Here is a 24,237-nt window from a genome sequence, read left to right as displayed (position 1 = left end):
TCTTCTTCTTCTCCTCCTGCCTCGCTCTCTTCTCTTCTCCTCCTGCCTCACTCTCCTTTTCTTCTTCTCCTCCTCCTGCCTCACTCTCCTTTTCTCCTCTTCTGCCTCACTCTCTCTCTTCTTCTTCTCCTCCTGCCTCACTCTCCTTTTCTCCTCTTCTGCCACACTCTCTCTTCTTTTTCTCCTCCTGCCTCACTCTCCTTTTCTCCTCTTCTGCCTCACTCTCTCTCTTCTTCTTCTCCTCCTGCCTCACTCTCCTTTTCTCCTCTTCTGCCTCACTCTCTCTCTTCTTCTTCTCCTCCTGCCTCCTCCTCCACTGACAGAGCCCAAATGGCGGTTTGCCCCGGCTGAGCGGTGCAGAGCCGAGTGCCAGGGCGGGAGGCGAAGGGGGCGGGGCAGTGACTTACGCGGCTCGGGGGCAGGACCTGGAGCTTCTATCACGCGCTTTGCCTCTGCCAGGGCCCTCAGCTGCGTTCTGTGCGGCGCAGCCGTGACGTCACGCGGGAGCAAGCGGCGCCGGTGCAAACCGCCGTTTGGGCTGCGCTGGAGTAAGCGGCCGCTTCAGCCCGGCGCGGGGCCTACTGGAGCGCGGGGCCCGGGGCAGCCGCCCCGCTCGCCCTGCTGAATGTTCTGTTGACATGAGGAAATGCAAGTCCTAATATCCAGTGAGTAGCTTTATATAAAGCGGCAGGGGAAAGGTCTCTCTGCATTGCACACCCACAGCTTTAGAGAAATGCAGGAAAAGCTATTGACCAGTATTCAGTGTCGCTCGGATGTGGGGACCATGCAACAGATTTATTAGAGTGTCTGGGGCAACAGCTCCTTTTTGTAGAGTGAAAATGCTGTCAACTAAATAAATAATGCTCTGTTGAGAGATGCCGTGAGACATGGAAGGTTAAATTCTCGGTGCAGATCAGCAGCGGAGAGGGTGTTCATTGTTGACTGCCCAACAGCGAGCCCTGATTGCTTTGGGTGACAGTTTCTCACAAGGAGAACATGACGAAACACATTTCAAGGGACTGATAACCATGCAATTGGCCTGTAATTGCCATGCTTTGCCCTTGTAGAGAAACACTCTGTTTTGTTTGTTCTTTTCCAGGTGCCCAAACTTTGAAGAGTATTTGTTGCAGGCTGATGCTCACTGCTCCCAATCCATCTTTGAACAGGTTGGGGAAGAATATCAGACCAAACAGTACATCCATTCTGTAACTTCAGAATGGTCTTTCATACTTCCTCAACTGATACAGGGGATCCGTTTTTGTCTCTGGGTCTTCAGCTTAGGGATGTTAAATATCAGTTTATTGTATAGTTGATTAACTTCATGAATTCTTATCAGTTTCTCGACTATTCTGTAGTACCCTGGGATGGGGCTAGTGCGCTCAGGCCCCACTTCTGAGGAGTCCCCTGCCACTCCGCACTGCTGCCTCTGATGTAGATGCTGCAGCGCAAGGTGGCAGCAGCTCTTGTATGGGGATGTCTGAGCTCCTGGACCCGGTGTGAGCTGGAACTGAGCAGAGCTGCCTGCCCGTCTGGCTCCTAATACTCTTTAAATACCTCTGCAGCAGCTCTGTATGTCTCAGACTCGGCACAAGCTGGGACTGAATCAGGCTGCTGGTCAGTCTGCTAAAAAATGTACTAAGGGGGGAATGCATGTAGTCTATAGCATTAACCGATAAGCTTTTGCTTATTGGTTAATCAGTTAATCGAGTACACTATTATATCCCTACTTCAGCTGCCATTCATCGCTTTGAATAGCTGTCAGTGACTGTGTGCTTCATCATGTTTCATAATGTGTTTTCCCTCTATCTGGAGACTTGTCTATCAATGAACAGGGACAGCTGTACGATTTTGTGATGGGGATTCTGGAAGATTGTTTATGACTGCCAGCTAACTTCCTGGTGGCAGTAAGCAATATGCAAATGGTTGAACTTCAAGCTGTCCTCTGCTTCCTCATCTGGAGAGTTTATGTAAATCTCAGTCCTGTTTTGCCATGGTTTGGAAAATGCCTTTCAACCTTCACAGACCCCAGGAAGAGCTCGCACTGTTCACACTGCATTTGTTAAGCATTAGCTCTTTGCAGCAAGAGACCTTGTATATAAAGCATCTAGTACTCACCAGTACTGTATATAAATGACATACAAAAAATTATAATAAAACAATATTGAAGTTGCTAAGTCAAGCACTCAAAGATTTAAAAATGCCATAATTAAGGTTGCACAATTCAGTTGTGTGTGTGTTAGGATATAATTTTAAATTAAATATTTTCCATGGGACCCTTGCCTCAGTCAGTGGGTTCTAGCTAATTCATTGCTCAGAGAAGGAAGGCTTTCCTGCGTTCTCAGCTCTTTTAATCAGAACTACAGCATCCCCCAGGAACTGCAGAAAATTTTTTGCTTAACCTCTGCAATTTTGGGAAGAAATGAGCTTAGAAGCTTCATAGGGATAGTGCATGAGTGGTCTGGGTAGCATATGGTAGCTTTTGGGCATGGATAAAATGACAGTATTTCCCAAAGGGAAAGTTGGACACTGCACGTGTGCCCTGTTTCCCCTGTCCTTGCAAAGCATTGCTGCTTGCCCACTGAATATTCCTATACACCAGACACCACTGTTTTGACAAAAGTGGGCATTTGGCCCATTTGCTGTTGCTGCCTGATGAAGACAGGAAAGATAAACAAGATAAATACCCAGTTTTGTGGAAAAAAGAGTCGGTACAGCCAAGACAGGACTTGTAAAAAGGGACTGTCCTGCCCAAAATGGGACATACAGTCCTCTAAGGCATTGTGCAGATGGAATCCTCCGAGAAATCAGTTGCTGGCCTCTCACATAGCTTTGTAAAATGCAGAGTTTCAGGAAATTATAACTAGGTCAAATTTGGAGCCATTACTTTTATTACTGGAGTGGTAGGAACCCTAGTGTTGAGCCAATACCAGGGAAATGGTTAACTGGTTATCCCTTTACATCCCTCATATCACACAGCACTAGGAGCTCTGAATACAGTACAGAATGCTTACAAACTAAGAAAACAAGAGATACAGTTAGGGTAGGGATGTAAGCAACTAGTTGACTATCCGATAAGCAAAAGGTTATCGGATAGTCGACTAGTCCCTCAACTAGTTGTTTTCCTCCCCTCCTCTCCCCCCCCCCTGCTGCCTCTATGAGAGGCAGCAAGGTGGAGAGTAGGAGCCGGTGCAGGGGAGCTGGCTTAAAAGCTGGTTCCTCCCCTCCACCATCCCTGCAGGCGGGTCACAGGGACTAGGCATGAGCCGGGAATCATCTGAAGCTTGTGCCTAGTCCCAGAAGCTGCGCCTGTGCTTTTTAAATGTATTAAGAGCCAGCAGACTTTTAATACAATACGTTTCAAAACAAGAACTACAGTGGTGGGAACCCAGTGCAAGTCAGCACAGCAGATTCCTGACTCAGGTAGGGCCCTCCTCCCCCCAGCTGCGCAACAGCAACTAAATGTTGTCTTAACTTTTTGCTAACTGAAGGATAATCAATCTGTACTTTCAAACAATAATATAGCTCATATTTCATGGCTAAATTTTTAGTTTTATGATGTTAGAAAATGACAAATTATTTACTCAATGATTTTTTTTTCACTTGTGAAATGTCGAGCTGCATTTGGATGGAAAATGGAATGCAATTAAATGCACCAAAATGCTTTGGGTTTTTTAGTTATATAAAACTGCCTTCAGTGTGATGTATACGTAAGGGGAAAATTTTATCAAAACATGTTTTGCTTTTAAAGTAAATATACTAAACCAATGTGTATAATGTCATCTAACTCAGATAATGTTTTTGTTTTTCTTATAGCTTATTTCATCTTGAAGAACTGAAGACAAATTCCTGGATAACAATGCCTGGTAGTAAGTATTGCAACCTTTAATCACTTTGAGAAAACATTGAAAGACATCCTGCTGTGCATTAAATATTGCTTAATTGGGGTGAGAGAAATAAGGGAACTAATAATGCAGATATTTTTAGTTTAAAATGGAATTTGATTTGTAGAGGACCGCGTGATTGGCCATACATTATTGAGTATATTTTAAAAATTAAATCTAATATATAAAGTTGGAGGCTTCTTAACTGCTCAGTGATAATAAAATCTTTCATGGTTTACAAAATTGTTTAAATTACATTGAATTTAGTATGTGACTTGAAGTATGTTATTTTGGAAATTTGTGGTGGTGCCAAAGAAAACTACAAAAAAATCTGTGGTACTTGAATACAACTCTATGCCCAAAATACTTTAAAATAGTAAGTAACACTGTATAATACATAGAATTTACAGGTAACTTATCAAATGGTAGGCCTAAATTAGGGATGTAAAAGGTTAACCAATGGGATGGGACCGCAAGCATCCAAAATATCCCCTGGGCCGTGGTGCAGCATGGCACGAACCTGGTTGGCTGGAGCAGACCATCTGTTGCTGCTAGTTAGGGGAGCTCTACTCTGGCAGCAGCAGCAGAGGGACTGGTACTGAATGAAGGGGGATGGGAGGGTGCTTGAGGGAAGAGGCAGGGTGGCTGTGGAGCCTGGAGCTTGAACACTAGAAATAAAGTATTTCAGTGAACTTGTTCATAATGTATAGTCCTGAGATTTCTGCTGTTGCAAATTTTTGCCAAGAATGATGGATAGTAGTGCATCTACCATAAACAAGCACAAATTCAGCAAAATGCTTGTAGCTATATTTTCCCCTTTGTAAAAGAACTAAGTAATAATGTGTAATTCCTTAGGAAGCAAGGGAAATAGAATATTCTGGAGCAACCTGAAGATGGATATTTCCTTCAGGAACCAACAAAACTTCTATCCAAATTAATTTATTATGATGTTAAGGTCCTATTGAACTCTAGTATGGACAAAGCAGAAATATGTGATACTTAGTGGGAGCCCAGAGTGTAGTTTCTTTGACACTGAAATCACAATAGTCTATAAATAAGTGAAATTAGCATTTCCAGTGAAAAAGAAGCTACGGGGTTTAAAAAAATTCTCCTATGAAATACAGTTTTAAGTGATTGCTGTGATAGACAATGTTTCCTACAGTCTTAGATATGTTTTAAATGTTTGTATCTTTGTATTCTGTATTGTGATGTTGAAGCCCTCACTGTATCTTGCATAGACAAGATAAAGAGTTAGGCCATGTCTAAACTGCCAGTGCTTTACATCTGCCAGTGTCACTGCTATGCTCAGTGAGCAGTGCTGTTAATGCCTTCTTTACCAAAGGCCCAATACCCCATTGTTTCCCCCTTTCCCTTCCATTCCCATTCTTTTTGTCTCTGAAACTTTCTCTATTTTTCTCATTGTCTTCAACTACAGAAGACAGTACAGTGAGGCTACGTCTAGATTGCAAACCTCTTTCGAAAGAGGCTTTTTATTAAAGATACTTTTGAAAAATCCTCTTTCGAAAAAGAGCATCTAGACTACAACCAGTACTTTCGAAAAAGCAAGCCGCTTTTTCAAAAGAGAGCACCAGGCAGTCTTGATGCTCTCTTTCGAAAAAGCACAGTTTGCATTACATAGCGCCTTTTTTTGAAAGAGCACTCATTTTATGAGGAATGTCCGCGGTCAAAAAACCTCCACATTCTTTCAGTTTACTTTCAAAAGAATGTGTCAGCAGTCTAGACGCAGGGGAAGTTTTTTCAAAAAAAGGCCACTTTTTTCGAAAAAACCTTGTAGTCTAGACACACACTGGGAGAACTGGAGCTCAGTTTCTCTGCCCTTCTGCCTCAGCTATTCAAGTCTACAGTGAAGCCTAGGGAGCCTTGATGTTCAAGGTCGTATGCAACCACAGAAACTTTGAGCAGGACAGTTGGGGCCGATATTACTTAAAGAGAATCTTGATGAGCCCAGTTTTTTCACTGATTCATCAGGCCAATGGAATGGTAGCGTATCAGTTAGCTTCAGAAGAAGAATAGTGATTGATTGGGTTGTGTCTGAAGGGAGGTGTCCTGACCTGGCCTGTTGATTTCTGAATCATGGGATGGAAGGATCAGACTTGTACTCATTAGTCTTTTGATTTGTTAAATAAAATATAACGATAAATTGGTTTAATTTTTGTTTGCTATGTGACTATGTGCATGTTATTATTGAAAGACCCAAAATAAACTGGTTTGAGATAATTGATAGTAATTTGATGATACACTGAAAGTTCTTGGCCTCTGACAAATGGCCTCTGGGTTTTCTTTTTTTGCCTACTGAAAAGGACCAATGATCACTTTCAGATCAGATACTTTGTGAATAATCAGGGGTAGAATTTAATTGGATGCCTCAATTCCAGCTTTCAAATGGTGTAATCTTATTTCTAGTAGTTAATGAGAATGTGTGTTGCTAAATTCATGCTGAAATTGAAGGAAGCTGATAATTGGAAAAACTAGATCTTAAAGCAAAGTTAAGATCATCATGTTTAAGGAGCCCTCTGGCAGTTACAGCCAGAACTCAGATCAGTTGGTAGAAGAGCGAAGGGTTTTAGTGATCTTTGGTACGAGTTGGCGGTGTCAGCTATGGGATGTAAGCTATACATCAAAAGATGATTTTTTGCTGAGTCATTCCCACTGTCGCCTAATAGAACTGGAATCTACTACTACGTCACCCTGTGCTTTCCATGGATGGAACTTTCCACTACCTCATCCACAAGGATCGGAATCTTCCATTACCAGTTATTTTGGTCAGCCATATTGAATATTCTAAATTTAAACTATGAATTTCTATTTAATTAAAACTTTAATAATTTAAGCAAATTAAGTGCCAAAAGCATGTGACAGATGTGTCAGATTGTTAATGTAAGAGACAGGGGTCCCTGAGTTTTTCATGACAAAATGAACTGAATAAAGTTTGATTGTTTATTACTATCTGATATGGGTTGGAAGAGGGAATGCCTTTTGGAGAAAGTGTTAGCAGTATTGTATACAATGTAAAGATGGTAAAGAATACTAGAATGAAGCTGTTTTGAGTGTGTAGTGTGGGTTTTGTTGCAACCATAACTCATTAAATTTAATTTGTTTGTTAATTTCTCACACATTAACAACAAGGGGGGCATCTTGAGGGTTAAAGCCACGTTGTGGTAGGTGCTGTGTAGAAACATAGTATAGTATTTCATAATGTAAATCATTACCATATACAGTAGATTTCCAATAATCTGGAACCTTTGGGACCTAGCTAGTGCCGGATTATCAGGTATGCCGGACTATCAGGAGGTACTATAAGATGGTTTCTCTCTCACACTCTCACGCAGAGAGAGACAGTGTTTTTAACCCTTTTTATTGTAGCATAAGCACTGTCCAGCGTGTCAGAATGCCAGTGGCAGACTGACTCGGTCCCGTCCGGTTTTGCTTGGTTCAGCTGCTGCCGCTGCTGCCGTGTGACTCGTTTTTTGCTGAAGCTCACTTACTAGGCTCTTGCCATTTTGATGCCGGATTATCGGGAGTGCAGTACAATTGGATGCCGGACTATTAAAGTTTTACTGTACTTGTCTGTTGTTTATGAAATGTCGCTTTTGTATCTTTAGCCACATAGTATCTGTGTCAAAGATGATATGCAATTAGAAAATGTTACCATGAATATTCTGTGAAACTTGAAAGTAAAAGTTTAATCCAAGATCTTCGAAAGCATCTAGGAGTTTGTGCCTCTATTTTGGGGGTTCTGCAGTTGAGACATACTAAGGTCCAAATTCATCAAGTTATTTGTGTCTTTCTCTTTTAACTTGACTGCGTCCCTAACTTAAAGCATAAACTGCTCAGATGCTTAGTTAGGTGCATGTTTAAGTATCTTGCTCAAATGGGATCTTAACTTGTCTCATGCTAGGTACCAAAATCATTACTTTTGAAAATTTTGATCAAGGCATTTATATTTTTAATGTCAAACAGAGATGGCCGTAGCCTCTTATTTGTGGCCATGTAACATTAAATTTCCCCCTCCTGATTTTATAAAATATAAGGTAGATAGGGAGCAAGATGTTCTGATTAGGGAACAGTATTCCAAGATGCAAAATAGATTGGGGGTTAATTGTTCCATAGCTAGGGTAAACCTTTAGAACAGGAGTGGGGAACCTTTTTTAGGTCGGGGTCTGCTGACCCACAGAAAAATCAGTCGGCCATACATGAGACGCAAACCCTGCCCCCCCCCCCCAAATTAAAAAAAAAAACAACCCAAAACAAGACAAACCCTCATTGATGTGGTCTCCGACTGAGAAGCAAAAAGACACTCCCCACATTTCCCTTATACACCAGAGCCTAGGGGAGCCCAGCCTAGTTGATGTTGTATGTTTGAGCCCGGTGGTGGGGATCTGGAGCACCAGTGCAGACCCCACGATTCTAGAGCTTCAGGAGCTGGATCCAGGCAAGCCACAAGCTGCATCTGGCCCCCCAGCCTGAGGTTCTCCACCCCTGCTTTAAAATGTTGACTGTTTCCTGAGAAACTTTTAGATTTAGCCAGGTTATGAAATATAAGTAAGATCTTGATTAGAAAACATGGATACAATCCTGTCTATTCGGTATGTTTTCTGCAAAAATTTTGGGACCAACCATGTTGTAAACAGGTTCTATTTTATGACAATATCTCAAGTCCAAATCTGGTCTAGTGCCCCTTGTACACCTGAACAGTATTACCAGGTTTTCAACTTGTTAGTGACATTCGTTGCTTCCAAATGTGCCATTTGTATATTATATTTGTTGAACAGTAATTCTGGGTGTTAGTTTCCCATCCAGCAGTCTAGGCTCTCAGAGATGTTGGCCTCTAATAAGGTTAGATCTGTTTAGAGGATGCTGTCCATATCATCAGACTGACTGGCTCTGTGTCCCATACATCCCAAACAATGGGGTATATTGCCTAATATGTTGTTGATATTACTCTGCATATATTATGAGGACTTGTGATATCCTGACTTTCTCTGAATGCACTAATAAGTGAAGTCAGTATGGTGGGTATGAATACATAAACGAGTTTGATACTTGGTTTTGTTGGGGGGGGGAAGCAGTTCAGGGGATGCAGCTCAATCATATTTATTTACATCAGTATTTATACATCAAAAATGTGTAACCTGGCTAGTTTAACATTTGTAGTGTACAGATAGCCTTATAGAGAGGAACATGTGTGATGCGTGTATTGGAGGGGTAGAAAATTAAAGCTGCTTGGAACTAGGGATGTGAAAGCTTCACTGCTAAGTTGCCTCATTCTTGGTGAAGCTTACTGGTTTTGGTTAACTGGTGGACTGGAGCAAACCCTGCAGACCATGGGTAGGAGCTGCTCTAGTCATGTGAGGCCCACCATGTGCAGGGGCACTCCAGCACCTGCTGGAACAGCCAAGATGTAAAGCCTCCCCCCAGAAACTCCCGTTCACTCAGTTAACCAGTTAAACTTTCTCTTTAACCAGTTCACGAATTAAATGTGATTTTTTTTTAAATCCCTATTTGGAATGTCAACCTATTAGAGAGCTAGGAGCAATCATTTGAGAATCTTGTGAAACTGCAGAGCTCAATATTACTCTTTAATTAGGTATAATTGCCCAAAAATGTTGTATTACGCTTTCAGAGTAGTAGTAGGCATCTTTCATCTTGAGAGGCCAAGGTACTGGAGCGAATATTACACTCTCAGAACTTAATATAATAATCAGATTTTCTTGACATGAGTTATGAAAAAAGTAATCTTAAAGCTGTGGCCCCTGTCATTACTATTTATAATGCGATAGAACTATATTAAGTGGACAATTGTAAGAAAAACTTATGACTTTTATTGTTGTTAGGGAGGCTATGATGGAAAATCTAATTTTGGACCAATCAACCTTGGCAGAGTACATCTTAAAGTAGTGTTGTGTATCTTACTGCCATTTGCTTTCTCAAAGTAAGCCAAGCAAGCAATAACCAAAGCAAGAAACACTAACTTCTATCAACATCTTCCCTTTCTGAAATGGTTTCTTTCTGAATTTCTTTGTTGTTGTTTGTGAAAGTAGCATTTGGGACTAATAAAAATAAGATCATTGTATATGGTATGTTTATATTAGTCTCATTTCCCCTCTCCCCCCCCCCCCTTTTTCCCCTGGAGATGGTGATCATGAGTTTTATGGCAGCTGACAAACATATTGGCAAACGTTACAAGCATTTTTAATAGTTCAGAAAATACACCTTAGAAAGCTTTAAAGATTTTCAGTATAAGCCATTTTTGCTACAAATTTTCATCTTTGTTTGACTTAAACCTGCATCATTTTTCATTTTTAAATTTTATCAGACGACAGCGTAATAGCAGATATTGTCTCTTCCAGAATTCTGGTGGGAAGTAAGATGTGATTTATACAGACCCAATTTTGAATAATATCTGTCAGAAAGGCAGATGATAGTGAGAGGTAACATGAAGATTTCAGTGATGGATGTTGCTTTCCTGCAAGCCAAATCCGAATAGCAGTCTTCTGTCTGTGATGGTAAATTGAGTCAGGAGCCAACTACAGAGAGGAGTGCAGAATTCACCATCATATGCAAATTTGACATTGTGTTCCTTGGCTTGAACAAAGACTTGAACTGGATAGACCATTATAAAGTCAGCTTTCTCACATTCAACACCCCCTTGACATCAAAAGCTAAGTATGCTACTGGTGTGCAGCACAGTCTGCATTGCCAGCACAGAGGAAGCCTGCCTTAGCACCCCCACTGATCACCCTGCCGCATTGATAACTAGTGCCTAACATTCCATGACCCAGAACTGGGTCGTGACCCCTAGTTTGTATGATCTATTTTCATATGTGTTATATTAGTGTTATTAGAATCTAAGAAGCAAAGTACAAGACATTTGGGCAATTCTGTACAGCCCTTCTGATTGAGGTTTAGAGACTTATGACATTGATCTTGGTCTTCACCACATCCTCTGGCAAAGAACTCCACAGAATTGGCTGTGAGTTGTATGAAGAAATACTTTTTTGTTGTTGTTGTTGCTTTTAAACCTGCCAGCTATTAATTTAATTTGGTGACCTCCCCAGTTCTTGTATTATGTGGAGTAAATAACACTTCCTTATTTACTTTCTGCATGTTGGTGATGATTTTAGAGACCTCCATCATATCCCTCCTTAATTGTCTCTTTTCCAAGCTGGAATTTCCCAGTCTTATTAATCTTTCCGCATATGGAAGTTGTTCCAGACCCTCCCCCCCCCTTCTTACGCTATAAGGTTATTATATACAAGTAGCTTTAAGGTGATTAGTCTCCTGACTTTTAAATGGGTGTGTCATGATCATGAGAGATGGCCAGCAGCCTGGGGACTAAAGGGTTAACTACGCCTAAGCCAGGTGGAATGGCCAATAGGAATGTAGGTAGGAATTTCAAACTGGGACAAAGGAGTTTTTGGGGGGGGTTTCCTCCCTCCTTTTGACCTGAGCAGTTCTTCTCCAGACTGAGGGAGACACAAATGTCTCTCTCTCCAAGAAACCATTCTTCACTTTCTGTAAGTAGGATAAAGTTTAGATGGTTTTATTGTTTTATGGTTTGGGAAATGGGATGTGATGTCTGTGCACTTTTAAAAAAAAAATGTTTTGGCTTTCCTTTGTAACGAAGTTCTAGAATTATTTTGTTACTTTTCCATCTAGACATTATGCTTGCAACAGGAATATTGTGGCAATAATAATAGTTCTTTCTCTTTTTTTTGTATTAACCTGGTATTGGTTAATTTTTGTGTCCTGATTTGTACTTTAGAGGTGAGATTTCCCAAGTGATCTCTCCCCTGATTTTGTATCAATACTTGGGTGGTGGCAGCAGAATTTTTATCCTCAAAATATAGGTTAAGATTTTGGGGGGGAAGTTTTATACCAAAGCCTGGTAGATAAGGTTTTGAGGTATTTTTGCTGCCCCCCCTGTTTCTGTATTTATTGTGCCAGAGTGGGAAAGGAGCCATGACAGGGTGTCCCTATCTTCAAACTTTAATATTCTTGTTTAAAAGTTGGTTTTGTAAGACTTATTAGCCAGGAATTTTAAAAAATTGATACTTAGTTAATATATTAAAGGATATCAAAATTGGCAATTTCTGATACTACTACTGAAAAGTGATATACAGTGGCTGAATTAGCATGGCTTTTTAAAAACTAGACTATTTCTGTTCTCATAAAAATGAAGGGCTATACATATGTGAAAGTTAGATTTAATGAGACTGACTGTGTCAACTCATTCATAATATATACTTCATTCATAATATATCCTGTTCCTGGTGATGACAGAATTTGATACGTGGGTTGTCTTGTGTTTGGTAGCTTTATATTGATGTTACCCACACTTAATTAGATAAGTTTACAGCCTTCTAGTACATTTCAGCTCAATTTAGCCGTGCTTAATTCATGTAAAGATACTGAAATTTTTTTGGAAAAAAAAGACAGCTTAAAAGAATACCTGGAAAGTAACGTCGCGTACAGAATGAGGCAATATGTTCAAGTTCCGACAACTGAGCAGGAAAAAACTTATGACTACAATGCTGCATGGGAGCCAAGTCCATTTATACATTTGGGTAGGTGGGAAGAAATCACTTTCTCTTTTTTGATATTTTGCAACATTTCTATCTGTATGTTCTGTAGAATACTTTAAAAAAGGCCATACTTTTGTTAATAAAACCTTGAAATGTAGACTATGAAATCTTGATTTAGGAGAACATGCATTTGAATTCTAGGAAAATATGTAGTGTTAAAGCTAGTGCTACTCTACTGTTTTAAACCTTTTACATGGAAGAAAATGTGTTGGCAGCTTTTTCCACTGACCCAACTTCAAGCTTCATATATTTATTTGATTATGACTATTTTCCCCTTTGTGTGTGTGTGTGGGGGGGGGGGGGATTTTTTTTAACGTAAGCAAATGAGATCAGGGCACAAAAGCATTCCAGACTTTTTTTCTTTGTTCCTGTTGCTCAGATGTTAAAATTATATCACATACACTGCACCAAGATAGACTTCAAAGATAGCAGGGGAAAATTTTAAACCAACATATTAGTCTTCTTTAATATATGTCTAGTTTGATTATGATTTTTTTTTTTTAGTTTGGCAAATCATTTGGTTGAACAAAATTCAGTGTGAAGAGGATATCCACCACACACGAGCAAGAATTAATGTTAGGTCTCTCACGTGGTCTGGTTTCCAGAATGAGTCGACAAAGCAGCTCATAAATAAGTGTGCAGATCAAATCCTTTTAGTTACTGTACATCATCTTACAATATAATTTTAGAGATGTGTGTCTGTCCTTCTGAGTCCATTTGATCAAGAATTCCTCCTAAATAGTAAGAACTAGGATAATCAAATTTGGTATGCCGTTTCCACTTATCATGACTTAAAGCACAAGGTGAGGGTTTGGTTGGGCCAAGACAATGAGGTGTGCTTGAAATTCTGTTGTTCATCATAAAATGGAAAGGGAAGGGTAAGAGGAACAGTTATACTGTAGAATGACCATAGGGGAGTAGCAAAGGGCTAGGAATCTATAACATCATTGGGACAGTAGGGATTAGGGGTGAAGGAAGAGTCATCTATCTACTATATAATTCAGAGTTTGTCTGGGTGTTTGTCTGAACCCCAACTGAGGGATATGCACTCCTCCCTAAGTTGGGCCTGCTGGAGCTGCATCAGCCATGGATAGGCACTTCTCACCTGAACCCAACCTGCTGTGGTGAAAGAGGCTGGGTGTGTTCTCTGTCCCTGGGGCAACCCACATACTGAACTCCTCTTTGTCTACGCCACCCCAGAACAGTGATTTAAATGAAGAAAAACAAAGCTTATTTGAGTTAAGAAACTGAGCTGCGCTCGGTAGATCTTCTAGTAAGATACGGAAGTCTGTATCAGAGCTTACCTTTTTTATACAGGCAGTCCCCGGGTTACATGGATCCGACTTACATCAGATCTCTACTTACAAACGGGGTGAGGCAACCCCGCACTAGCTGCTTCCCCGCAGCAGACCAGGGAGACGCGAAGCTAGCGCCTCCCCCCCCCCCCCCCCCCCCCGAGCAGACCAGGGAGATACGGAGCGGCTTTTCTCAGCAGACACCTCAGCTTGAGAATAAAGGACTGAGGGAAGTGAGGTGTGGGAGAATAAAACTGAGCTCTGGAGAAATGTTTGGCTAGAGTTTCCCCTACAATATGTACCAGTTCCGACTTACATACAAATTCAACTTAAGAACAAACCTACAGTCCCTATCTTGTACGTAACCCGGGGACTGCCTGTATTTAGAAAGTTTTTCTTAATATCTAGCCTAAATTTCCCTTTTTGCATAGTAAGTCCATTACTACTTGTTCATCCTTCCTTTTGTGAACAAGGAGAACAGTTGCTAAGCAGTCTCCTTATAACAGTCTTTCATTATATCTGGAGACTGTCAGGTCCTTTCTGTATTCTTTTCTCAAGATGTGCCCAGTTTTTAAAAATCTTTCCTTGAATCAGATTTTTAAAATATTTTATCATTTTTGTTGCTCTCCACTGGACTGACTTCTGTTTGACAATATCTTTGCTTAAGTGTGGCTTTGCTAGTGCTGAGTGGAGCAGAACCATCACTTCCCATATATTATATGTAATGCCTTGATTAATACATCCCACAATATTTGTCTTTCACAGTTCCATCCACTTCTTGATTCATATTGAATTTGTGATCAACTACAGCCCCCAGATTCTCTTTAGCAATACTACCACCTCACCAGTTACATCTCATTTTTAGTTGTGTTGGGCTTTTTTATTTGTTTTGCACTTGCTTTTATTGAATTTCCTCTTGGTAATTTCAGAACAATTCTCCAATTTAAGGTAATTTTGAATTCTAATCCTGTGCTTACAAGTCCTAGCAATCCTTCCTAGCTTGGTGCCAACTACAAATTTTATAAGCATGTTCTCCACTCTATTATAAAAGTCATTAATGAAAATGCACAGATCCTTGCAGGACTCCACTAGATACTCTCTCTCTCCCTCTCCCCTTCTTCTCCCCCTCCTCCCCCCTCCCGGTCTGATAGCACACTGATGACGAGGCACTGATTTTCAACCACTTTTGCACCTACTTTTTGATAACTTCATATAGAACTTTTTCCCTGTTTGCTTATGGTGATCTTCAATTTAAATATAGTGTTGTATACTATATACTTGTTCTAGCCAGTTATTGCAAATTCAGTCTTATTCCCTTATTTTAATCAATATCAAATATTACAAAATGTTGTATGGTACAAAATAGGTTTCTTTAAGAAATATGTAGATATCTTTTTTAAGAAAATCACAAATGTCTTATATTTCACAAGAATCCTCCATAGCAAAATATGAGCCAAGTAATTTTTTTTCCTCCATCTTATAATGAAATAATATTTCTGTTCCTATCACAATCTAATCTGTGGAAATTATGTATTATTCTGTGTTTTCAACTGTGTGTTTATGAATGACTCAAAGGATTGATGAAGGTAAACTGAAGGACCAAGTGCTTACAAACAAATTGTTGTTAATGTCACAATAATTGTTTGCTAGTTACATGGGATAATTAAATTGTCGGAAAATTGTTAATTGTTATAACCGCAATTTCCCAAATGGATAGTTAATCATTTGGAGGTAGAGAATAGGTGGATAGGGTAATAGTATCTTGTGCTATACAGTTTCTGTAATGGAGAGGGATAAAGCAAAATATACAAGGAGTTGGGTTTCTGTTACAGCAACGCCTCTTGACTTATAGAAAGCAAGAGTGGAAAATTCCTGACCAATTAATGAGTTTGAAACTAGCAAATAGCTTATTCTTGAATCTCTCGTGAATCTTGTTGGATGATAAATATGATTAAAATGACACAGGTTTCTCAGTTGCGTTGAGTAAAGTCATATGACTGCAAAGGTAATCTTCTTCACCATATACCCCTACTCCTTCAGAAATACTTTTCCTACCCCCCAAATAAATGAACTGCATCCATCAACATAGTGCCAAGACATTCTTATTTCTTTTCCAACATGAGTGTTTTCTCTTAGCAGCCTTCCCTGTTTTAGCTAAGTTTTTGTATGTTTGAATTAGATATTAAGAAGTGGATCAGGTTGTTAGGTGGCTCCTCCTAAAGTGCCACCTCTGTTATATTGCTTGTATTGAGTAGGTATTTTATTTAGAGATTTGAGACAGATACCCAGTGATTTTTTTTTAGACAATTATTAATATTAGCTTACCTCCTCAGTGACTCATTTGCATTTAAGTTCTACTGTGGATCTGTGATTTGACTAATGAATTGGAATCGCATCATATCTGACCCATTTCTGGAATAATTTGAAATTAGATTGGATAAAGCACTTAAAATACTGTAGGGAATAAATCTGTGCTGGTAGAGGAATGTACAGATGGATTGCTATATTCCATTTTTTATTTTTAATGTGTTAAATTACTGTAATGGCTGTTTCTTATCATGTATGTTGTAGTCTTTTTTCCTTTGAACAGTCTGGTTGTGCTCTACCCCAGGAAAAAATTAATTACAGGCAGTCCCCGGGTTACATGGATCCGACTTACATAGGATCCCTACTTACAAACTGGGTGAGGCAATCCCGCACTAGCTGCTTCCTCCCAGCAGACTAGGGAGACACGAAGCTAGTGCCCCCCCAGCAGACTAGGGAGACGCGAAGCTAGCGCCTCCCCAGCAGACCAGGGAGACGCGGAGTGGCTTTTCTCAGCAGACACCTCAGCTTGAGAATAAAGGACTGAGGGAAGTGAGGTATGGGAGAATAAAACTGAGCTCTGGAGAAATGTTTGGCTAGAGTTTCCCCTACAATATGTACCAGTTCCGACTTACATACAAATTCAACTTAAGAACAAACCTACAGTCCCTATATTGTACGTAAACCGGGGACTGCCTGTATACCTAATCCATATTTTCTTGTCTTGGTGACATGAAATGTGATGTGTGCTGCTTATTATGATAGAAACTGAATATTTTACTCTGAGAATCTTAGTATATCAGAGTAGAATATTATTAGTTAGTGCTATTGACATTTTAAATGGGTCAAGAAAGTGGAGGAACAGGCATTTTAAAAAGTAATTTAATCTAGTTGTCTTAATAACCCTCAAGTGGTAGAGAAATAGAATGGGAAAGGAACATCTAATTTACATATTTTATATCTTAGTTTACATATTTCATTCACAAAATAATTGGCTACTGAAATACCAGACTAATTTTATTGCTTACTGTAAATTACGGGTGTTTGTATGGAAAAAAGTGTGTGCGCATGTGTGTTTATATATACATATATATGTAAAATATTCCCCTTCTTTATATTGTGAAAGGATAATTCAAAGTCAAGATCAGGCAATAAATAGGGCAGTTTCTGTACAATATATTGTCCTGTTTGTAGATGTTTGCGCTTTTCTTTTGGCTTCCCTCTCGCCTCCTGTTTAATGTGACTGACATTGGCAAAGACATCTATAGGACGCGGTGGATTCCAGTGCTCAGGAAATTTACGTATTGTCTTGAATTTACATATTTAGAAAGTGGTTATAACAGCTTTGTAACAGAACAGGAGTTTGAATACTTTTCTGTTAAGCATGAAAAGTATTTTCTCAGGTTTTTTTTAAAATAATTATTGATTATTTAAGAGTTTTGGTTTGGGCTATGAGAGTACTGTGAACATAAGATTAACTTTACAACAAATTATTTACTTCTAATATATGACTTATTATTTCATTGCCCCAGTGAAAGCACATTATATATGTATTTCAAAATATTAAACTGCCACTAACAGCCATATAAAATCTAATGTTGTTCCTGTGACATTCTTCAAGATGCAGCATGAGTTGCTTTGTCCTCTTAGCTCTTCAGCCTGGAATGTTTTTTACACAGCTTTGCTGGTGAACAGCAAACCTGTCCAGATAGTAATCACTCTCAGCCATCAGCATGTAAAGCAGGGTGGGCAAAATACCGCCTTCGGGTTGGATCCGGAACAGTGGGACCCTAAGGGTACTTCTAAACTATGGGGGTTTTTTTGAAAGAGGATGTGCAAATTCCATAGGAATTTGCATATCTTCTTCCGATCTCACTTTCGAAAGTGAAAGTCTGGATGCTGTTTTTTCAGGAAAAACCCTTTTTCAAAAAAACCATGTAAACCTTTTTTTTTTTTTTTTTAAAGGAAGAGCGTTTTTTTTTTTCCAAGGGTTTTTTTCCGAAAAAACCCACATACAGACTACTTTCACTTTCAAAAGATTCTCTTTCGAAAGTGAGGTCGGAATTTGCATATCCTCTTTTGAAAAAAAAATGTAGTCTAGACATAGCCAAGGGCAGGCTCCCTGGCTACCACAGCACAAAGAACCACTCAAAGCAGACTTGCTGGGGCCGGTGTGTTTGTCTCTGTTCCGTGAGGGCGTGCTTGTATCTCTCTGTGTGGTGCCCCCCACCCTCAGCGCAATTCTTGTAGCTCCCATTGACTGGAAACCAGCCAATTAGAGCTACAGGGTTAGTACTTGTACTGAACATGTTCACATGGACCCAAATGGTCCTGTGCCCCAAGGCATATACCATATAGACACATACACATTGCTTTCAAATACCTCTGATCGGTTCTTGTTGACCCTCTGGAGCTAGTATGTGGATGTTACCCAGAGCTACAATATATTTCAGTAACTATCCTACAGTAGAACCTTAAGTCCATACACACTGTTGCTACACTTTTTTCAACCATACAATAATATTCAGTAGATTATGCACTTTCAAATGATACCCTGTTAAAAGGTGAATAATTGGGTAATCATGTAGTCAATACAGTTTGTACTGACTTCATGATTAGTTGATAAGGAAAGGTGCTACCCCTGCTATGGCTCTGCATTTTAAATGTAGTAAGAGCTAGGTACGTAGGCAGCTCTGCTTCTAGTACATTTAAACTGCAGAGCTGCAGCAGGGGACCCAGATCCAGCTGGGAGTGAGCTGGGCTTGCTCCATCCCAGCTTGTGCTGGGTCCAGCAACCCGTGTCCGTGGGCAAGCGGTACTGTGGAGATGGTGCTGGGGGAAACTGACTTTTAAGGTGGCTCCCACCAGCACCAGGTCCTGCTCTCCCCCTGCTGCCTTTGAGGGGAGGGGAATATGAGTAGATGACTCGACTACCGGATAAGCCTAGTCACCTACTCAGCTATACTCTTTTACATATCTAGTAAAAAATGCCGTAACTATCTAAAAGAACATATGGTACAGGGTGTCGCATGGGGTATAGTATCAGTTCCTTATTGTGCTTTCATGTGAGAGCCTCTAAAAGTCTTCAGACCAACAGAAGTATCTGTTCCATATTAACTAAAGAAAGCAATAAATCCTGAAATCTAATATATAAAGGAGAATGTATGTTTGTGCGCTAATAACTTGGGCACTATAAGAGCTACCGCAACCAAACTTTGCATGGGGTAACCTTTCCTCCAGGAGAAGGTTTTAAGGTACTTTTGGCAGTGCGGGGAGAAACAGCTTCCTGGGGAAAGCGGCAGGGACAGTCACTCACTGAGGCTGGAGGCGCAAGGGGAGGGGTGGCACTCCAAGCAGCAGCTGCCCCACTCGCCTCTACCAGGCCGTTCCACTGCGCAGGAGCGTCCGGGGCGGGGGAGCCCCTACCTCCCTCCCACCCGTGATGTCACTCGGACCAGGCCCCTCCCCTCTGATGGCGGCTGAGGGTTGCTGAGCGGAGGGCTGGAGCTTCCGGCCACCGCTAGCGGGCGGTTGCAGGTGCAGCGGGGCAAGCCCAGTGGGGAGGTGGTGGCGACGGTGCTGGGAGCGGCCTGGAGTCCGGCTTCCTGGTTGCGTGGCGGAGAGCCTGGCACCTGCTCGGCACAGGCAAAGGGAATCCCTGACGCGGCCCCGTGGTGTAGCAGGTAGCGGGGAAAAAGTTTTGGGGTGGCCGGTGCAGTCATTGCCCCCACAGCACCTGCAGCCCTGGGCATGAGCTGGGCAACCCCGCCCACCCTAGGTCCCGTGCTCGCCCCCTCCCACCCACCTCTTCCATGGGGCACCACTGGCAGGACCCCACTGCCCACACTGAGCAACGCCGGGTAACGCCAGCTAGTACTTAAATATTGTATATGTTTTGGTAAATTTCAGACAGATGTATTACTATATATGTAATACTACAATAATTATATTATAAATCAGTAGCTTAATGACTGGAGATGGGGGAGGGAAGAAGGTCTCTCAACCTAAATATGTGGAAAACATCATATCCTTCCCCTTATCCTTTCAGTCTTTGGGGCAGAAAGGACTAAAAATGCTCAGTAATGGAATTTGTGGATTCACCCCCCCCCCCAGCTGAGTTGATTCCCTTTCCTGCTGCAAAGTTTATAATAGCTGCTAGCTGTAATCTCTGTGCTTCTTCTGGCAATGCTTTCTTCTGCCCGTGTAGGAGGTTCTAATGTTCTAACATATCAACGGGCAACCAAGGCTAGTGTGTGGGGCACATGTGTGGCCCTCCTTCATCTCAGTGGGCCACAAGATTGAAATCAGGCATGTTCACTAACCTATGACCCCAAGAATAATCTTAAATACATTGCACTTGTTTCTCTTTCTTTACTGTGCCTTTTCAACACCAACAGACAGAACTATGTAGCACTTTAAAGACTAACAAGATGGTTTATTAGGTGATGAGCTTTCATGGGCCAGACCCACTTCCTCAGATCAATGTGTGGAAGAAAATCGGCACAACCATATATACCAAAGTGATACAATCAAAAAAATGAACGCATGTGAAATTGACAAATCAAATTTTAGAGTGGGGGTGAGGGAGGAAGTTTAGTTTCTGTGAGGTAATGATATTAGGGGTGATAATTGGGGAAGCTATCTTTGTAATGGGTGAGATAATTAGAGTTCTTGTTTAAACCCATACATAAAGTGTCAAATTTAAGCATGAATGACAATTCTGAAGCTTCTCGTTGAAGTCTGGAGTTAAAGTCTCTTTGAAGCAATATTCATGTTTTAAGGTCATTGAGGGAATGATCAGTCTGGCTGAAATGGCAAGTAACAGCTATCTCTCAGAGAGAGTCTTATGTCTGTTTTGTGTGCATTGATTCTTTGGCGAAGTGTCGTCTGAGATGTTTGTCCAATGTACATAGCAGATGGACACTTTAGGCACATGATGGCATAAATTATATTTCTGGATGAACAGGAATATGTGTTCTTGATCTTGTAACTGGCATGATCTTGTAACCTAGGGGGGAGGGATAGCTCAGTGGTTTGAACATTGGCCTGCTAAGCCTAGGGTTGTGAGTTCAATCCTTGTGGAGGCCATTTAGGGATTTGGGGCACAAATTCATCAGGAGTGGTACTTGGTCCTGTTGTGTAGGCAGGGGACTGGACTCGATGACCTTTCAAGGTTACTTCCAGTTCTAGGAGATAGGCAATCTCCATTAAATTATTTATGGTTAGGTCCAATAATGGTGTCAGCAGAGTAACCAAGTGATTCAAAGTATTAGGGGCAGATTAAATTGCCAGCAAAAATAACATAAAGCTAAACTTTTTTTTCTAGCAACATCCACCATAGCAAACAACTTGATATTTTACTTGTTAGATTATACTGCTGAAAGGCGTAGAGAGAATCTTGAAGACTGATGCATTGCAAAGTTGATCCGTATTGTTCTTCAGACATATCCAGATCATTTTCTCCCAATTAGCAGCTTTCCCTATGATGATTCATTTTTGCAGCTAGCCCCTGCATCATCTTGCACTGCTTATACCTGATGTTTTCCTTTTTAACCCAGGAAACAAATTTCTTCAAAATATTCCCAGCTAAAGTCTCTTTTACACCCAAAAGCCATGACACACTTTTATCATAGAAAAACTAGGGAATATAGGAAGCCATGTGTGTGCTGAATAATGTCTTCCCTTTTCCTTTCCAGTGCATTCCAATGTTCCTTTCTGTGCTGCTTCCATCCTTTCTTATATAGTGTGTCTCTGTCTTTAGACAAAGTCTTAACTAAATCTGCTATGTTTGGCCCAGGTTCACTACCACTTAAGCACAAAACAAAAACAATCCTGTCGAGCCTGTGTCTGTCTTTGCCCATGTTTCTCAGCAGACTAACAGAAATTGAAAGCCCAGAACTTTCAAGAAGCAAGAGCTGGTTGTTAGGTTGGACAGACTAGAGCCATTAATTCATATTTGTGAGGCGACAAGTGTCTGTGTAGTCTGTTTGTGATAAGATTTAATTGTAAATGTTATTTTTAAATGAGAAATTTAGTATTTTATTGGGAATTTTTAAAAACATAAAATCTGATTTAAATAAAAACCAGTTTGGGTGTTTGTTTTTTATCTGCCATGGACACATGACTTCTGGGTATGCTGATCAATTTCCCTCCAGTGGCACCATGACTAGTTAAAGATTGAATCTGCTACAGTCTGAGAGTGATGTGGCTTTCAGCTCGTGTAGTATATGCTCATGTACAAGTTGCCCGTCTCAAATTCAGGATTCTCTTGTCTGGCAGCATCCATGGTCTGGATGAGTGTGTCCTGGAGCAGGGGGGCCAGCAGTGGGGAACCTGGTGCAACCCTGCAAGTCTGCTAGCAGCAAGACTGCAGCAGCCTTGGTGGAGCGCGATCAGAACTGTCTGCCCCCTAGCAATGGGGCTGGGACCACAGCAGCCCAAGAGGGGAAGCCTGTCTGGGCTGCAGCAGCTCAGAAGGTTGTGGTGGCGGCGGCGGCGGCAGCACGATTGGGGTTGCCTACTACTAGGTAGTGAGGTCGGGACTATGGCCACAGCAGCCTGGGAGGGAAAGCTGGCCGCGGCAGCTCAACAGAATAAGCACGGCCAGGGCCACGTGCAGCCCAGCAGCAGGGCTGGGGCTGCTGCAGCCCAATTGGGCCATGTGCTGTTCCTCAGTGGGCCTTCAGCTGCCCGGCCAGCAGCAGAGCTGGAGGTGGGGCTGGCCTGTAGACAGCCCGTCTGGGATGAAGAAACTGGTCGCGGGGAGAGGCAGCGGGCCGAGGGACTGGTGTCAAGGACCTCCTGTTGTCTGGCAAATTCTCTCCTCCGGGACTGGTCAGGTCCGAGGTTGGCAGACGAGAGGTCCAACCTGTACTAAGCTACAGAGGTTTCAGGTTTGATCCTGACTGCTAATGAACAGGGTCTGTTCTTGTACTCTTTCTCTCTTAAATGATTCTGTACAGCTTTAAAAAACTTCTCTTTATAATAACTTGTTTTTTGGTTTTGTAAATATTTTTCCAGGAGTATGCTGTTGTTGTGCTGCTTTGCGCCCTCGTTACAAGCGTCTGGTGGATAACATATTCCCTGAAGACCCCAAAGTAAGTTAACGATTTAACTAAACCTTAAAGCAGCTTCAAATTCTGAATTTTGGTTGTTTTCAAAAATATTAATTTAAACCTTTTTTGGAGAATGAGGCATTCAGTTTTAATCGGCCAGAGCCTTCTCTAGTAAAAGAGAAATCTGCAAAACTCTGATCCAAGCATTGACCACAAATATGTTAACACAGGATTTTAGTTCAGATATGACCACAAGTTTTAATATATTTCCTTTTCTCTGTAGGCCTAGCATTTTAGTCTTTTTCATTTTGAAATATATAGTTTAGTTTACTCCATGGATTATGATCCAGCTGTTTTTCCTTTCTAGTTGTGCACATGTATACGTTTATTGTAATGTTATTTGGATACACAGAGTAGAAATCCTTTCATATCATGTTCCTTTAATTCTTGAGTATTAGTGCTGTTGGAGCTAAATCTAGAGTTTTGTCTAAGACTTCCTTCTAAATAGAAAGAGTTAGAACAGTGGTCTCCAACCTTTTTACACCCAAGATCACTTTTTAAATCTCAGAACAAGCAAAGATCTACTGCCCCATCCTTCACCTAAGACCCCACCCCTAATTGAAGCCCCACCCTCTCTATTCTCCTCCTCTCCATCACTTGCTATCCCCAGCCCTTACACACTCTACACTGCCATTTTTTTTCCAGTTCTTATGTAAGAAGAGGTTTTTCCAACATTTGGCCTGTCTAGACTGGACCAAATGTTAGAAAAAATCCTTCATTTGGAATCCCCCTTATTCCTCGTGGGGTTACTGAAAGAGTATGTTTGCTCTTCCACTAAAAAAAGCAGAACAACAAATGCATCCCTGGATGCGGAAGAGTTGTTTCAGGATATCGCTGGAATCCTGGGGAAAAACTCCTACAGTCTAGCCATACCCTCACTGGGTTGAGACAGGATGTGTGGGCTCTGGGGTGGGAATGAGAGATTTGAGTGTGGGAAGGTGAGAGGTGCAAGCTCTGGGAGGAAATTTGGATGCAGGAGGAGGTGGAGAAGGGGATGCTGGCTCAGGGAGGGAGCTCCAGGCTGGGGAGTGTTGGG

At 41.2% G+C, this 24,237-nt stretch overlaps 1 protein-coding gene across 5 annotated transcripts in view; it reads left to right on the top strand.

Annotated features, from left to right (window-relative positions):
* The first annotated feature begins 476 nt into the window (after positions 1-476).
* The window catches only part of EFR3A (EFR3 homolog A), a 105,359-nt gene continuing 81,598 nt past the window's right edge, over positions 477-24,237 (top strand). For 2 of the 5 annotated variants that reach the window (XM_075920132.2, XM_075920131.2), the window contains exons 1-4: positions 477-665; positions 1,100-1,166; positions 3,814-3,866; positions 23,107-23,183. In XM_075920132.2, the coding sequence (XP_075776247.2) occupies positions 647-665; positions 1,100-1,166; positions 3,814-3,866; positions 23,107-23,183 (216 nt within the window). In that variant the 5' untranslated portion in view covers positions 477-646. The remainder of the gene's footprint in view (positions 666-1,099; positions 1,167-3,813; positions 3,867-23,106; positions 23,184-24,237) is intronic. The other 3 variants (XM_075920130.2, XM_075920133.2, XM_025184913.3) reach the window with 3 other exon arrangements.

Source organism: Pelodiscus sinensis, chromosome 2, assembly GCF_052426305.1.
Source record: "Pelodiscus sinensis isolate ZL-2025 chromosome 2, ASM5242630v1, whole genome shotgun sequence".
Classification (NCBI taxonomy): Eukaryota; Metazoa; Chordata; order Testudines; family Trionychidae; genus Pelodiscus; species Pelodiscus sinensis.
The sequence above is the reverse complement of the archived record's forward strand: the minus strand, read 5'-3'. Positions and strand labels throughout refer to the sequence as shown.